At 46.6% G+C, this 15155-nt stretch overlaps 1 protein-coding gene across 3 annotated transcripts in view; it reads right to left on the bottom strand.

Moving 5' to 3' along the window:
• Positions 1-15155, bottom strand: part of PARVA (parvin alpha) — a 181556-nt gene that overhangs the window by 73262 nt on the left and 93139 nt on the right. For all 3 annotated transcript variants that reach the window (XM_036861595.1, XM_036861596.1, XM_036861594.1), the window contains 3 exons: positions 9923-10012; positions 9772-9842; positions 6847-6949 (listed from right to left, as the gene is read on the bottom strand). In XM_036861595.1, the coding sequence (XP_036717490.1) occupies positions 6847-6949; positions 9772-9842; positions 9923-10012 (264 nt within the window). The remainder of the gene's footprint in view (positions 1-6846; positions 6950-9771; positions 9843-9922; positions 10013-15155) is intronic.

The raw sequence follows: 15155 nt of genomic DNA, 5'->3' as shown, positions 1-15155 counted from the left end.
CTGAGTAGGGTGATTGAGGGGTGGTGTCACCTTGTTTCTCAGAGGGACCCCCGCAGCCCTGAGCCCTGGTTGCAAACAGAGCTGTCATCCTTATCAATGCACCCTGAATGGTGTTTCTCTCTTCCTCTCTTACATTCCCCACTTGATCACTTGTACTTTCTAAGATCACCCCTCACATAAACTTCCTCCACTCAAGTCCTTGTTTCAGCATCTGCTTTCAGGAAAACCTCAACTCAGATATGCTGCCAGGGCAAGAGGGAAGACGCAGAGAACAGAGGCAGCAGTGGGCAGCTGGGCTAGGCAGCTCAGAAAGAAGGACCTGGGGGAGGCTGCACCAGAAGAATTTCCCAGACTTGCCTAGGGACTCAGAAGGGCAAGTAGGGACTTCCCTGGTGGTGCAGTGGTTAAGAATCCGCCTGCCAATGCAGGGGACACAGGTTCGTGCCCTGGTCTGGGAAGATCCCACATGCCGCGGAGCAACTAAGCCCACGTGCCACAACTACTGAGCCTGCGCTCTGGAGCCTGCAAGCCACAACTACTGAAGCCCACGCACCGCAACGAAGATTAGCCCCCGCTCACCACAACTAGAGAAAGCCCGCACGCAGCAGTGAAGACCCAACGCGGCCAAAAATAAATAATAAATAAAATAAATAAATTTTAAAAAATAAAATTAAAAAAAAAAAAAGAAGGGCAAGTAGACTGGGCACTGATGCTGAGCAAGTAGCATCTGGCCACACAGAGGAGCAGCAGGTATGATGCCGCCCTCTCAGAGCTCATGATCAGAGAGCACCCCGCCAGACAGTCTACCTGTCATCTCAGGGATGCTCAACTCTTCAGAACTTCACCCTAACAATAACACACACGCACCTCTGGCCCAGAGGTCCCTGCCTTGGCATCTTGCTCATTTCTGGGTTGAGTCCTTGCTCCATGATGTCATCAGCATGGCTTCCTGGATTCCAGGTCCATATCCTGCTCCCGAGATGTGACTCGGCATATCTGGACTCCTGAAGGTCGCTATGCCATTTTTATTTTTTTCTAAATGCCAGTATTTCATAGTTAGTTTACTAATCCCAAACTCAGCCCCCTCCTACTCTCCATGCCCAGCCCCAGTACAATTTGAAGCTGAATTTCTGGAGATGATCATGCCTGCTTCATCTTAGTACCACCGGGTAATAGTACCGTACCTATACATGGATGTTTATTTGTGTGACAGGTAGCCAGTTAAAAACACCAAGTAATGTGCCCAGATACTGATTTCTAAACACCATTCTCTAATAAAAGAAACTGGGGCTCCTTGGAGAAGTAGTTGATTCTAGGGCCAGAGTAAAAGTGAAATATAAGATGAGCCTGGAGCATCTTATAATATGAGAAAGTAAAGAAGTGCTAAGAAAAAAAAATGTGGGGCAGCATGTCCAGGAAGTGCCCAGGAGCCAACCTGAAAGAGCTCCTAGTGGTCAAAGTGGGAAGTATATGAGCAAAACATGAATAATGATAATATTGATGATAACCTAAAGTATAAAATAAGTATCTTTGTATCCATACTGATGTAAATAAATAAGTAAATGGGGGACAAGGGACAACTCTTCCTTACAGAAGACTTCCAATTAATAAATGTGGAAGGAATAGGAAAATAGAAAACCTCCACTAGGCCACCACAGTAATAACCGGCAGACGTGCTCCACCAATTACAATTAGTGGGAGGAGTGTAAGGAGAAGCAAGATATTTGCAAAGTCTTAAAGTATCTCCCCACAAATAAATTAATAACAAAGAGAAAAATAGCAACTTTACAGTGAAGGAATCTGGCAGACACCACCTTAACCGAGTGGTCAATGTTAACATCAGCAGTGATAAGACATGTTAACATTGTGTCTGCCCTGATATGATGCCCTGAGGACACATCAACTCCATGGTGTCCTTCCCCAAAACATATCACCTTACTCTAATCGTGAGAATACATCAGACGGATCCAAATTGGGGGAGATTCTGCAACATAACTAACCAGTCCGCTTCAAAAGCACCAAGGTCATGAAAGACAGGAAAGACTATCCCAAACAGGAGGGGACACAGGAGATGTGACAACTGAATGTAATGGGCCATCTTGGGTTACCTCCTAGAACTGAGAAAGGACATGAATGTAAAAACTGGTGAAATCCAAATAAATCCTGTGATTCAATTAAGCATTGTCCTGAGGTTAATTTCTTTTTTTAAAAAATTTATTCACTTTTATTTATTTGTTTTTGGCTGCATTGGGTCTTCGTTGCTGCGCGCGTGCTTTCTCTAGTTGCAGCGAGCAGGGTCTCCTCTTTGTTGCGGTGCGCGGGCTTCTCATTGCGGTGGCTTCTCTTGTTGTGGAACACGGGCTCTAGGCACGCAGGCTTCAGTAGTTGTGGCACGTGGGCTCAGTAGTTGTGGCGCACGGGCTTAGCTGCTCCGCAGCATGTGGGATCTTCCTGGACTAGGGCTCAAACCCGTGTCCCCTGCATTGGCAGGTGGATTCTTAACCACTGTCCCACCAGGGAAGCCCGAGGTTAATTTCTTAGTTTTGATGCTTGCCCTATGGTTGGTAAGATGCTAACATTAGAGGAAGCTGAGTAAGGGGAGACGGGAACTCTCTGGACTGTCTCTGCAGCTCTACTATAAGTCTAAAATTAGTTCAAGGGGCTTCCCTGGTGGCGCAGTGGTTAAGAATCTGCCTGCCAATACAGCGGACACGGGTTCGAGCCCTGGTCCGGGAAGATCCCACGTGCTGCAAAGCAGCTAAGCCCGTGTGCCACAACTACTGAGCCTGCCCTCTAGAGATCGCGAGCCACAACTATCGAGCCCGTGTGCCGCAACTACTGAAGCCCGCGCGCCTAGAGCCCGCGTTCCGCAACAAGAGAAGCCACCACAATGAGAAGCCCGCGCACTGCAACGAAGAGTAGCCCCTGCTCGCAGGTACTAGAGAAAGCCCACATACAGCAAAGAAGACCCAACGCAGCCAAAAATAAATAACATTAAAAAAATAAATAAAATTAGTTCAAAATAAAAAAGTTTTAAAGAAACACTGACAAATGGGCTATGGGTTTAAGTGTTAAGACAAATAGTGAAATATAAAGAAGATCTGGGAGAACTTTAGAGTGCTACCAAGGCAGGAAACAGCTTAATGTGAGAAAAGGATTTTGGGGCCAGAGAAGTTAAGACAAATGATGAGGTTCTGAGCTAAGGAGGAAGCAGTGGGGCTGGAAAATATTGTTGAAAGCCACCCCTGACCTAGAACACAGTGAGCCAGGCACTTTTCCAAGTGCTGCACGTGTACTAACTGATTAAGAAATGGGACGGTTTGGGGCTTCCCTGGTGGCGCAGTGGTTGAGAATCTGCCTGCCAATGCAGGGGACACGGGTTCGAGCCCCGGTCTGGGAAGATCCCACATGCCGCGGAGCAACTGGGTCCGTGAGCCACAAGTACTGAGCCTGCGCGTCTGGAGCCTGTGCTCCGCAACAAGAGAGGTAGCAATAGTTAGAGGCCCGCGCACCGTGATGAAGAGTGGCCCCCGCTCTCCGCGACTAGAGAAAGCCCTCGCACAGAAACGAAGACCCGACACAGCCAAAAATAAATAAATAAATTTATTTAAAAAAAAAAAAAAAAGAAATGGGATGGTTTGACACACACACACACACACACATATATGGGAACACAGTTGTCAGAACTGTGAGTAACAGAAGATGAGGGAAGAAGAAGGAGCTACCCACGATGACCCCCAGGTTTGTAATCTGTGGTCATAATAGTATTCCTCAAGGTGGAAAACAGATTGGGCTTGGGGAGGAGGAAGATAAGCTCAGTTTGGGGCAGGCTGGTTATAGGTGCCTGTGTGACAGCCAGGTGGGCAGGTGAAAGATAACCTTACTTACAGCTTCAAAGAGAAAGCCATTCCAGAGATAGAGACCTGAGAATGATGATCATAGAGCTGATGGTGGAAACTATAGGTGTGGATGAAATCACCCAGGAAGAGGGTATGAAAGAAAAAGAGAAGGGGGCCAAGGATGGAAGGTGGAGGAACCCCAACCATTACAGAAAGAAGAACAGACGAGGAGGACTGAGAAGTGGGTGTCAGAGGTGGAAGAGGACCCGAGGAGCATGAGGTCACAGAAACCATCAGGCTGGGGTAGGGGGGGTGAGATGTTCAGTAGTGTCAAATGCCACCGCGTAAGAAGAGCTCTCAATTGACACTGGTGACCTGGGAAGGAATAGTTGATGGGAAGGCGGTGGCACCCAGCCTGTACCTAAGGAGTGAATGCTCAGTGGTGGGAAAGCAGAACAGGGAGTGCCAAACATTATTTTGAGAAACGTGGTTGGGAAAGAGGAAAGAAAAATAGCCAGAGGGGAACTCAAGGTCACAGGGGTCACCCAAAACTCCGTCTCCAGACTGATTCCTCCCAGGAGTTCCTGACACATATTTTCAACTGCAAACTAGTTCTCTCCACTGGGTACTCTGCCTGTAGCTTTTGAATGTGTATGTCTAGCCTTAGACTTACAACGGTTCTACACTTAAGTTGACAAAAGAGGCATCACCTCCGCTGTGAATCACATTTTCAACATGAACATTGAGATCTGAGATGATCTAACCTGACTGTACTTGATGCCTGACTTGGGGCGGCACGGATGATGCTGGACAGTTTTGTAACCATTCCCGGAGGTGAGATTGCTCATGACCACGTTCCATCACTGCACAGCCATGTTCCACCCCTGCTTTCAAAGCCCAGCGTAGAACACTTCCAGACAGTTTCAGATCCCGACTAGAAATTTGCTGGCGGGGTTAAAAGCTATAGTCACTAGGAGAGATACTCAGTGAGGCTCACGGCTTTTTCACATCTGCATGTGCCAAAGATGTTTCATTCCTCTCCGTGTTCAGTTGCATTTACAAGCCTTTAGATATGAACACTCATTAATATTGACGTTTGAGTACCGAATCGGCTTAGCTTCCTAGAAATTACTAGATTTTATATTATTCATTCATTCATTCAATATACATTAAGTGCTGGGCAACATGTTAGTACTGGAGAAGACTGGATAAATAAATGTGAAGAGGTTCCTTTCCTTGAGAAGCCCACATACACTTACGTAAACAGCTACAAACAACATGGAATATCCTATAATAATAAAGCCACGTATATTATGTATACATGTCTGTGTGTGTCTATATAATAAAGCATTATGTTATGTATACGTCTGTGTATCTACATAACAAAGGCATGTATGTTATGTATATGTCTATGTGTATCTATATAATAAAGGCATGTATGTTATGTACATGCATGTGTATCCATGTAATAAAGACATGCATGTTATGTATACATGTGTGTGTATCTATTTCTGAGGGAACACAGACGACAGCATGACTCTCTCTTCCACATGTGACTGGGTTGTGAGGGGCATGAGAGGGAGGCACGTTCAGTTGACTGTAGAGATTGGAAGGATGAGCAATAATGGTTTGCCTCGGTGGATAAAGGAGGAAGAAGGGCCCTAGAGGCAGAAGGAATAGCAAGTGCAAAAGTAGAGAGGTGAGAATATGCCCGGCGTATGTCATAATGTGGTGATGGTGTTCATAAACATAACAAAACCACCAAGGAAATGACGAAAGACACTGACTGGGCACTCACTGTGCATCAGGTGCTGTTCTAAGCACTTTACATGCATGAGCCACGTGTGCGAGTGGTCAGAGGTGAGGCTGACAAGACAGCTGGGGATCGGATGATGAAATGTTTTGAATGTTGTACTAATAGGCCTGGACTTTGTCCCACAGGTAGGGGAGAGTGAGTACTGGCAAGATGAGACTTGCAATTGAAAAAGATTCCTCAGCTAGCTGTGTGGGGAACGGGTTGGGGGAGGTGAGATGGGAAGCAAAGAGGTGAGTTGGGAAATTGTTTCAACAGTTCAGACAAGTGAAAATTGCAGGGAGGAGGGATGCAGGAGAGAATTCTGAGCAAGAAACGGGCCATGGAGACCCCCCTGCCCCGCCCCACAGCCATGGGGGGACAAGGAAGAGGGAAGGGGTTCTAGTCACTCAGAGGGGCAGGAACATCTTCAGGAAAGTGGATGAGCTCAGCGTGAGGTGCACGCAGGTGGAGGTGCCGAGTGGAGTGGGCAGCTAAGAATGAAAGTCTAGAACTTGGGGCAGTGGTTAGGATGAGAGAAAGTGGGGTGCAGAGAGGGGAAGTCCAAATCCAGTCAAGTTGAATCTGTCATCACCAAGCTCACCCTGAAGTCTCCCGTCCCCACCTCCTCCACACTTTCACACAACAGCTATGAATGGATACAGGGACACATACCCTTCCAGATGCAAGTTACCTGGAGACGCACAGGGGCCAAGCATCACAAAGCGCATACTTGCACCAACCTAGAGAGAGATACGCAGAGGAACACACACACACACACACACACACACACACACAAACACACGGGGCCATAGATCACAGAGGTACACATACACACACAAACACACATACATACACACAGGTCCATAGGAGAGCGGTACACAAACACATACATGCATCTCCACACACACGTAAATAGACCTACAGAGGTCACAGGAGCACAATTTTCTGGAGAGGGTGAGGCATGTATTCCAGTGTACGGTGGAGTCTTTCCATGCTGATGACCCTCGGCTGTGAGGGGGAGTAGCCCCATCTGGTCACAAAGACTCCCTTTGCAATGCGTTCATGTAAAACATCCCAAGAGGACATCTAACTGATCTGTTATCCCACGCAGGACCCATTCCTATTCCATTCCAGGTGGACTGCTGTGGACGGAGAACAACTCTAAACCAGGAGATTAAAGACACCCACTGCAATATTCAACTCTCCTCTTACCAAAAAGCTTCTGCAGGACTTGGCCATCATATAAATCTTCAGCCAGGTCTTTCACAATGATTCTTTCTCCAACCAAAACATCATTAATCCAGTCAATTAATACCTACACAGAGAGAGAGAGAATAAGAGAAGAGTCATGGGGTATTTTCTTATAGAACAGCTTTCTCATCCTGGACAGTTAAAATTTAAATGAACTTCAGATTTTGAAAGGAACAGAACTATCCAAATGACCCAGTATGTGGACAAGCTGTGAGTGGGAGCCCCAGTGGCCCTGTTAACTCTCAGGTATGAGCTCTTCTAGTGCTGACGGCACCCGTGTCTCTGCTAATACCTCTGGCCGCTACCATTCCTTCCCCGAATGGCAAGCAACGTTCGCACAGTGCTTGGCTGTGTGGTTTTGTACCGGCAAGAGTATGGGCTTTGGAGTTATGCAAACTGAGGTTGAAAATCCCACTTTACCTACTAATTAATTTGCGCATCTCTGGGATCTATGGATATCTGTGTGTGTGTGTGTGTGTGTGTGTGTACCTCTGTCATCCATGGACCTCTGTGTGTGTACCTCTGTGACCTATGAATCTAAGGCAAGCTAGTTATCTGCTCTGAGCCTCTGATTCCCCACCTCTATAACTGAGGTTGAAGATACCTCCCACACTAGGTGGTAGAAAAGAATTACAGGAATTCCCTGGTGGTCTCCGCGCTTCCACTGGTTAGGACTCCGCGCTTCCACTGCAGGGGGCATGGGTTCGATCCCTGGTCGGGGAACTAAGATCCCGCATGCCGTGCAGAGTAGCCAAAAAAAAAAAAAAAAAATTACATGCGGCAAGAACCAAACGGTCAGTAAGGGCAGATTTTATTCATAAATAAAGCACTCTCCCGTTGTGACATCTGACCAGGTGGTTACTGTGTTCAGGAGGGGAAATCAAACACAGAAGTAAACGTATCTGCCCAAGGACAGAGCTAACTGTGAGCGGAGACAGGAATCGGGCTCTTGTCCACCTCGCTCCAAAGCACACGCTCTCCTCCCTGCACCAGGCTCCCTCTCAGCGGGGCTGTGCAGTCTCCTGCCTGGTCTGTATCTTGGCCCCCGTCATTCCCTGGGAGTCCTCCGTGCACCAGGCATCCAGCAGCGGCATTCCAGGTGATGTCTCACCCAATTAATCCACACAACACCCGAGAGGCAGGTAGCATCAGGTAAGGAAACTGAAGTTTGCACAAGGCCATTGCCTTTTTAATTTTAACCTCTTGTTTTGCTTATGAAGATATTATTTATATAAAATAAAATTAACTAATTTTAAGTACACAGTTTGATGAGTTTTGGTCACTGTACACGGTTGTGTAACCACCACCACAATCAAGACACAGAACAGTTCCCTAGCCCTAAGAAGGTTCCTTCGGTTTCTCTGTGCTCTGTCCCCTGCCCTGATCACAGGCCTCAGGCAACCACTACAGTTTTGCCTTTTTGACAATTTCACTTATGTGGAACATCATCTTTTGTGTTTGACTTCTTTGACTTGGCAGAAGTAATTGCCTTTACAACACAGGTGGGAGTTGGGCTAGGTTTCCATCCCTGGCTGGAGCCCTGTGCCTTCAAAGCACATTGTTCTACTGCCCTAAGGCAGGGGCTTCCTTGCTCCCTTCCTCCCTCCTTCCTTCCCCTCTCCTTCCCTCCCCTCTCTTCCCCTTCCCCTACCTTCCTTCCCACTCCCTCCCTCTCTCCCTCAACCATCCATCCATCCATCCATCCAACCATGCATGCATCCATACATCCAACATCTACCCACCCAGCATTTATTAATACCTGCTGTATGTCATACTCTGTGCTGGATCCTGGGCGTACAATGATGAAACAAAGAGACAATCTTTAACCCCAAGCAGCTCACCATTTAGCGAAGGAGACAGAGAAGTACATGAGTAGTTGTAACGCCATGTGGTGACTACAGTGACAGAACTAAATGCATGAACCACAGCAGCACACAGAGGGGCTGAGCGACAGCCCTGGGGTTTAGAGAAAGCTTCCTGGAGGACGTGACCCAACTTTGGCTTCAGGGGAAGAGCAGGTAGAGCCCCTGGGCACAGGGACTGCATGACCAAAGGCCTGGTGGTGGCAGGGCCGAAGCAAGCACGGTGCGCAGGCGTGTACGGGGAGCCAAGGCGAACAGATCTGGTGTCCTTGTGTTGCCAGGCAGGGATTATCTGAGGTTAAAGAGGCAGCCAGAGCATGGAGGCTTCAAACACCACCCCCAGGACTGTGGGCTTCAACCTGCAGTTCTTAGAGGAAACTACATACAGGTTTTGAACAGGAAAATGATATATTCAGATTTGCATTTTGAACGAATCACTCTGGCACCCAGTGCCTTTTTGTTCTAAGTGCAGCTTGAAGAAGCTGAAGAAGAAGGACACAGGACAAGGAATCAGAAGGGGGATGAAATGAACATTTTTTGAGGGTGACCATTTGTCAGCCACTGTGCCAAGTACATTATGCACAGTATTTCATTTCATCTCATTCGTTTCTGTTTGAACCCCATCTCCTCCACTCAGCTGTGACCATAAACAAACCATCTGGCTTTTCTGAGTCTCAGTTTCCTCATATGTAAAATGGGGATGATACTAGATCTTACTTCACAGGGTCCTTGAGAAAAGTGGTGAAAGGACTGTGTGAGCTCTAGGATCCTGGCAAATGGGAACTTATTTGCGCTAACTTCTCTGGTGCTTATGGTCAACGCCATTCGTTGGGCACTTGTCATGTCCCACTTCTGTTAACTTGTCGATGTCCACCTACTGGACCGCGAGCTGCCTGTGGGCAGGGACTGCCATGCCTTTCTATTCTCTCCGCAGTGGCTCGTGTGGTGCCTGCACAGGGTGCGTGGTCTAGAGACACCTGTTGAGTCTGGGAGGCACCTGAAGCCCCTTCTAACTTCCTCTTACCTTGATCAGTTCTTGAAGTTTGGGGTCGCTGCGTGAGTTGGGATCCACCATTGTTCGCACTTCGTTCTCCTCTTTAAAAAGAAAAGACAGTCAGTGGGGTGGTCCCACCTGAAGGCATTAGGCTAACCCAGAGAACAAGAGACCCCGTTACCCAGCATTGTGTCCTCAGGGTCCAGCTCAAAGGGGATGGGGCTGAGGGGCAGGTTGATGGCGTTCATGCCCTCCTCCTGAAGCTCTGACACTGCAAGAAGGAAGCACAGAGTCACACTGTAGCCCACAGACAACAAGGGGTGGGGCTCGTAACAGTCGTGTTCCGTATCAATGTGGATTGAGAAATAAAAGCACCAAGGTTAGCCTATAGCTGTGGCTCAGCCTGCACCTGATTCCTGCCTCTCCTTGCTAAAAAGGACCAAACTGTCCCCTTCATCTCACCTCTTCTGACCGTCACCTCACTCGTTTTCCTGGAGAAATAGGGCACAGAAATCTGCCTCCTTTCGGAAATGATCTCGGGATAAACAGAAGTGAGGTGGGCCCTGCAGTTTCTCTTAAGTCTCTGCCCTTGCCTCCTGCCTGTCCCTCCTTCCAGGGCTTGCCATCTGGTGCAGCGTGCGCCTGACAACTCTTTGTTGACTGGATGAACGAGGTCCCCACGTTGAGGCTACATGTATGTTGTAGATCATTTCCATCCTCAGTTCAACCCTCCTCTGACTTCTCTCCTGATTCGGCTTCCCTGAGTATTTTTCTGATTATCCCGCCTCCCTCCTTTACCTGGCCCCAGCTGCTGCTTGAGAGTACCTCATTCTGGCCTCTCCCTGGGCTCTGGACCTGTCCCTTCAGCTGTAAGGAGTCATGGGCCCTGTGGCCAGGCACCTCACCTCTCCAGGCCCGTTCCCTCAGCTGAACATGAAGAGCTGGGCAGGATGACCAGTAAGTTCTTTCTTACTCCCCAAATCTTAGAAATCTATGATTCCACTGTTCTCAAGAAAAATAACAAGAGGTCCATGACCACTAAAGACTTCCAGCCTGCTCCCTCCATGCACTGAACCCTCACATGAAGCCTTAGTGAAAAATAAAAATCCCTACCACAAAACCAGTTGTGTGATGGACCCTTGCTGAGCACTTACCTTGGATTTTGACCTCTCCTAAAAGCAGTGGCTCAAATCTCCTCACCTCTACTCAATTCCAGTTTGAGTAATTACTTTGCACCAGTTAAGCACAGAATGACCATTTTCTCTGAAAGCACTGATCACCAAAGGGTTCTTAAAGGGCTGATATGGCAGCTGCAATCAACCTTTAGTAAAAGCAATGTCCCATCTTTCCATTTTATTTATTTTTATGGACTATGGCCTCACCGATTGCCAGCATATACTTGCAAGAACTCTTAAGCACAAGGCAGTTGCTTACAAAGAGTTCTTTCATATTAGCAAACTCACTGATTGTTGCAGCTGGACAGGGAACGAGATTGCCTAAGAAAGGGAGTGAAACCCACTCTGCCCTAAAGGACACAACTCGCATTATGAAGCTGGTATTTAGTCCTGTTGCTGTGGGATCTTGACATTCATATGGGATATCAACCAGTCACCATCTTGAATCTCCAAATCCACAGACACCCACCACTCTATACAATTCCCCCCACCCCCATAAAACATAACTGAAAAACGTAAGTGACACCTTCAAGGTTTAAATGATTCTACAGGTATAGGACTGCATTTGCTTTCCAGCGAAGAACAGCTGCTTCCTGTGAGACTCTATAATGTCTTCTAGCACTCCTCCTAGGACTAGCAGTTTGCTTTCTTTTCCAGGCTGTTTCTTACAAAGAAGCAAGATTTCCACTACTTAACAAGCACTGCTACGCAAGCAACGGGCAGTGGGAATAAAGTCACGTTTCAGTGTGGGTGTGAGACTGGGTTTACTGGCCACTGAAGAGACTAGCTCTCGCTGCCATCTATTTCTCCTTCCCGTGTCCGCTCCCCGCCACCACCCCCGGCCACGTCTGTGCTGTCCAGTACAGTAGCCATTAACCACACGTGGCTACTGACATTTAAATGAATTAAAAATTCAGTTTCTTAGTTGCGCCTGTCACATTTCAAGTGCTCAGTGGCCCACAAGGGGCAAGTGGTACCACATTGGACAGTGAGAATGTAGACTTCCTCACAGGAGATTCAGTTGGATGGCGCCGTCCTAGGTAATCCCATAGATCCAAATGATGCCCATGTTTAAATCTCCAGCCTGATGTATGCTTTATTATATATTTTTAAAATTAATAAGATTTAATTATCTAAAAGTGAACTCAAGGCAACAGAATCAGGGATAGGATAAAAATGAAGCCTCTTCCTAGATATTTTTCATGTACAAAAGCCACCAAGTTTGACCTAATTTATTCTCTATTGGTTTTATTTTACCCAGCATCACTGGGTTGTGAAAACAGAAGTCAAGCCATTATTAAAACAAGACCCAGAAACAAACAAACAAAAACAAACAAAATCTCCAGCCTAGGCCTGACCCTGAGCTCTAGACTCAATGTCTCCTCTTATGTCTATTAGTGGAGATCTCAAATGTACACATCCAAAACAGAACTCGTGATTTTCAGCACCCTCACCCTCACCATAGCAACACTATATCAAGACCTGTTCATCCCCTACTCTTATCCCCCTCAGTAAATGGCACTACCATTTGCATAAGGGTTCAAGCCAAAATCTGAGGAATCACCCTTCACTTCTTTTCCTCACCATTTGCAGCCAATACATCGTCAAGTTTTGTGGGCTCCACCTCCAAAACAGGACCCTAGACCCTATTCCAACCACTTCTCACCAGCTCCACCACCATCATCCTGGTTCAGGTCCCCATTACCTTTCACCTAAATAACCAGAACCACCTTCTTCTTTTTTTTTTTTTTTTTAAATTATTTATTTATTTAATTTATTTATGGCTGTGTTGGGTCTTCGTTTCTGTGCGAGGGCTTTCTCTAGTTGCGGCAAGTGGGGGCCACTCTTCATCACAGTGCGTGGGCCTCTCACTATGGCAGCCTCTCTTGTTGCGGAGCACAGGCTTCAGACGTGCAGGCTCAGCAATTGTGGCTCACGGGCCCAGTTGCTACGCGGTATGTGGGATCTTCCCGGACCGGGGCTCGAACCCGTGTGCCTTGCATTGGCAGGCAGATTCTCAACCACTGCGCCACAAGGGAAGCCCCCCAGAACCACCTTCTAACCAGCCCACTGCTTTCTGATGCATTTTCCCCGCCCCCGTCTACTTCCTATAGCACAGTCAGAATGATCTATAAAGATATAAACAGGATCATACATTCTCCTGCTTTAAGCCTTCCTGTGGCTTCCCATCATACTCAGAATAAAACCCCAACTCCTTCCTAAGACCTACAGGACCCTCTGATTAGCCCCCTGCCTCCCTCTTGTATTATATTTTCTCCATAGCACTCATCACGATCTGAAATAACTATTATTTCTACGTTTGTTAGCTATCCCCACTTAACAGAATGTAAGCCGTGGGAAGACTGGCACTTTTTCTCTTTTGTTTGCTCTTAGTCTCCGAAGAGGAGCCAGACTGCCTAGAGTCAAATCCAGGCTCTGTCACTTACTAGCTATGTGACCTTGGGCAAGTTCATCAACCTCTTATACCTCAGTTTCCTTATTTGCAAATGGGGACGATAATAATATTGCCTACCTCCTAGGGTTGTTGAGAAGATTAAATGAGTTAATATATGTAAAGCACTTAGAAGAGTGTCTGGTACTAGTAAGAGCTATGTAATTATTTGCTATTATTACTTAAAATGGTAAGCACTCAAGAACCATTTGTTGAATAAATGAAAAAAACTGTTAAGACCACCCTTCCACTGCACAGGTTGTAAGCTGAAGCACAATTTAGCAAAGCAGTGTATAGGATGTAAAGAAGGATTTCAGCCTGTCCTTAGGGGAAAAAACTGTATTTTGGCCTGACCCTGCATGTGCGTGTGTGGGCACATTTCTAGGGCAGCATTTCCAGCATACATTTTGTAAAGAGAAAAAAAGCTGCCTCTGTCCAAAGACTGTTGTACAGCCAGAGCCAATTTGTGAATATAGAGATATTTACACCTCTAACGCGTGACTAGAAATGCAATATTTGCAGCCAAATATAAAGGTGGGTCTGAACGGGATCTCTTTTTCTGTGTAGATCGTTGTTAAAAATGTTTTCAGATGAAAAATCCCCAGTAAGAAACACTCCCCTCTGCCCTGCCTCTTTAATTCACTCACAGAGACAAAACAAACCCGAGAAGAAAGGCTGAGATATGTTTGCAATTGGAAATGTTTTTTTTTTTTCAGGAAATGATTTGGTACAGGAACATCATTCCCATCCCATTAACTGCTGACTCGGAGCCAACTGTTTGTAAAAGTGAATATGCAAACTGCCCGGTTCAGGCCTGGCCCCCGCCCCACGGGGCTGCATTAGTGGCCACATTCCCAAAACAGCCCGCATGCTTTGGAGGTTTCATTTCTATTAAACCAAAGCAGGACCCAGCAGAAGCCCCTCGCCATCCTTGTGCTCTGAAAGAGAAAGAGCTGCAATTGAATTTTCTCGGCATAGAATATGAATATGATGTTTATCCCTCGAACCGCCTCTAACAATCTAAAACTAGGTCTGAATGTGCAGCCCTCGGTGTCTCGTGGCGCCATTAGTCATAACTTAATGAACAGATTAAATGCCCAGCTGAAGGTCGGGCTTGGGAGAGCAGGGCGATTGCCTCAACTCCTGAAGTGCTCACCATGAGAGAGGGGGCTTGGCTTTTCTGGGAAACACAGTCTGACTCTGCACCCAGCTGCGCAGCAGAAAAAGTACACGGATGGGCTTTGGAGTCTGAAAGAGCTAGATTTGAATCCTACTTCTATTTTTATCAGCCATGGGACCTTATGTTAGTGACTTAACCTCTCTGAAGTTCGGTATAAAACAATTCTGTATAAAACAAGAGTATAGGGACTTCCCTGGCGGTCCAGTGGTTAAGACTTCACCTTCCAGTGCAGGGGGTGTGGGTTTGATCCCTGGTCGGGGAGCTAAGATCCCACAGGCCTTGTGGGCAAAAAAACCAAAACATAAAAAAAAAAAAAAAAAAAAAAAAAACCCAGAAACAATATTGTAACAAATTCAATAAAGACTTTAAAAATGGTCCACATCAAAAAAAAAAAAAAAACTAAAACAAAACAAACAAACAAACAAAAAAACCCAAGGGTATAGCTGACACTATTGATTTCCTCTCCAATATTGATTTTGTTTTTTTCTCTGCTGAAAGAACCCTCATTTTGTTCCAGTATACACTCTGCCTCCTGTGCCTCTAGGTACCTAACTAGTACATGGAACACCAGGATTATAAAGTTGATGGATGCGATGAATAGTAATTT

The sequence above is a fragment of the Balaenoptera musculus genome, chromosome 8, assembly GCF_009873245.2.
Source record: "Balaenoptera musculus isolate JJ_BM4_2016_0621 chromosome 8, mBalMus1.pri.v3, whole genome shotgun sequence".
NCBI lineage: Eukaryota > Metazoa > Chordata > Mammalia > Artiodactyla > Balaenopteridae > Balaenoptera > Balaenoptera musculus.
This window is presented reverse-complemented; position numbering and strand designations above follow the sequence as displayed.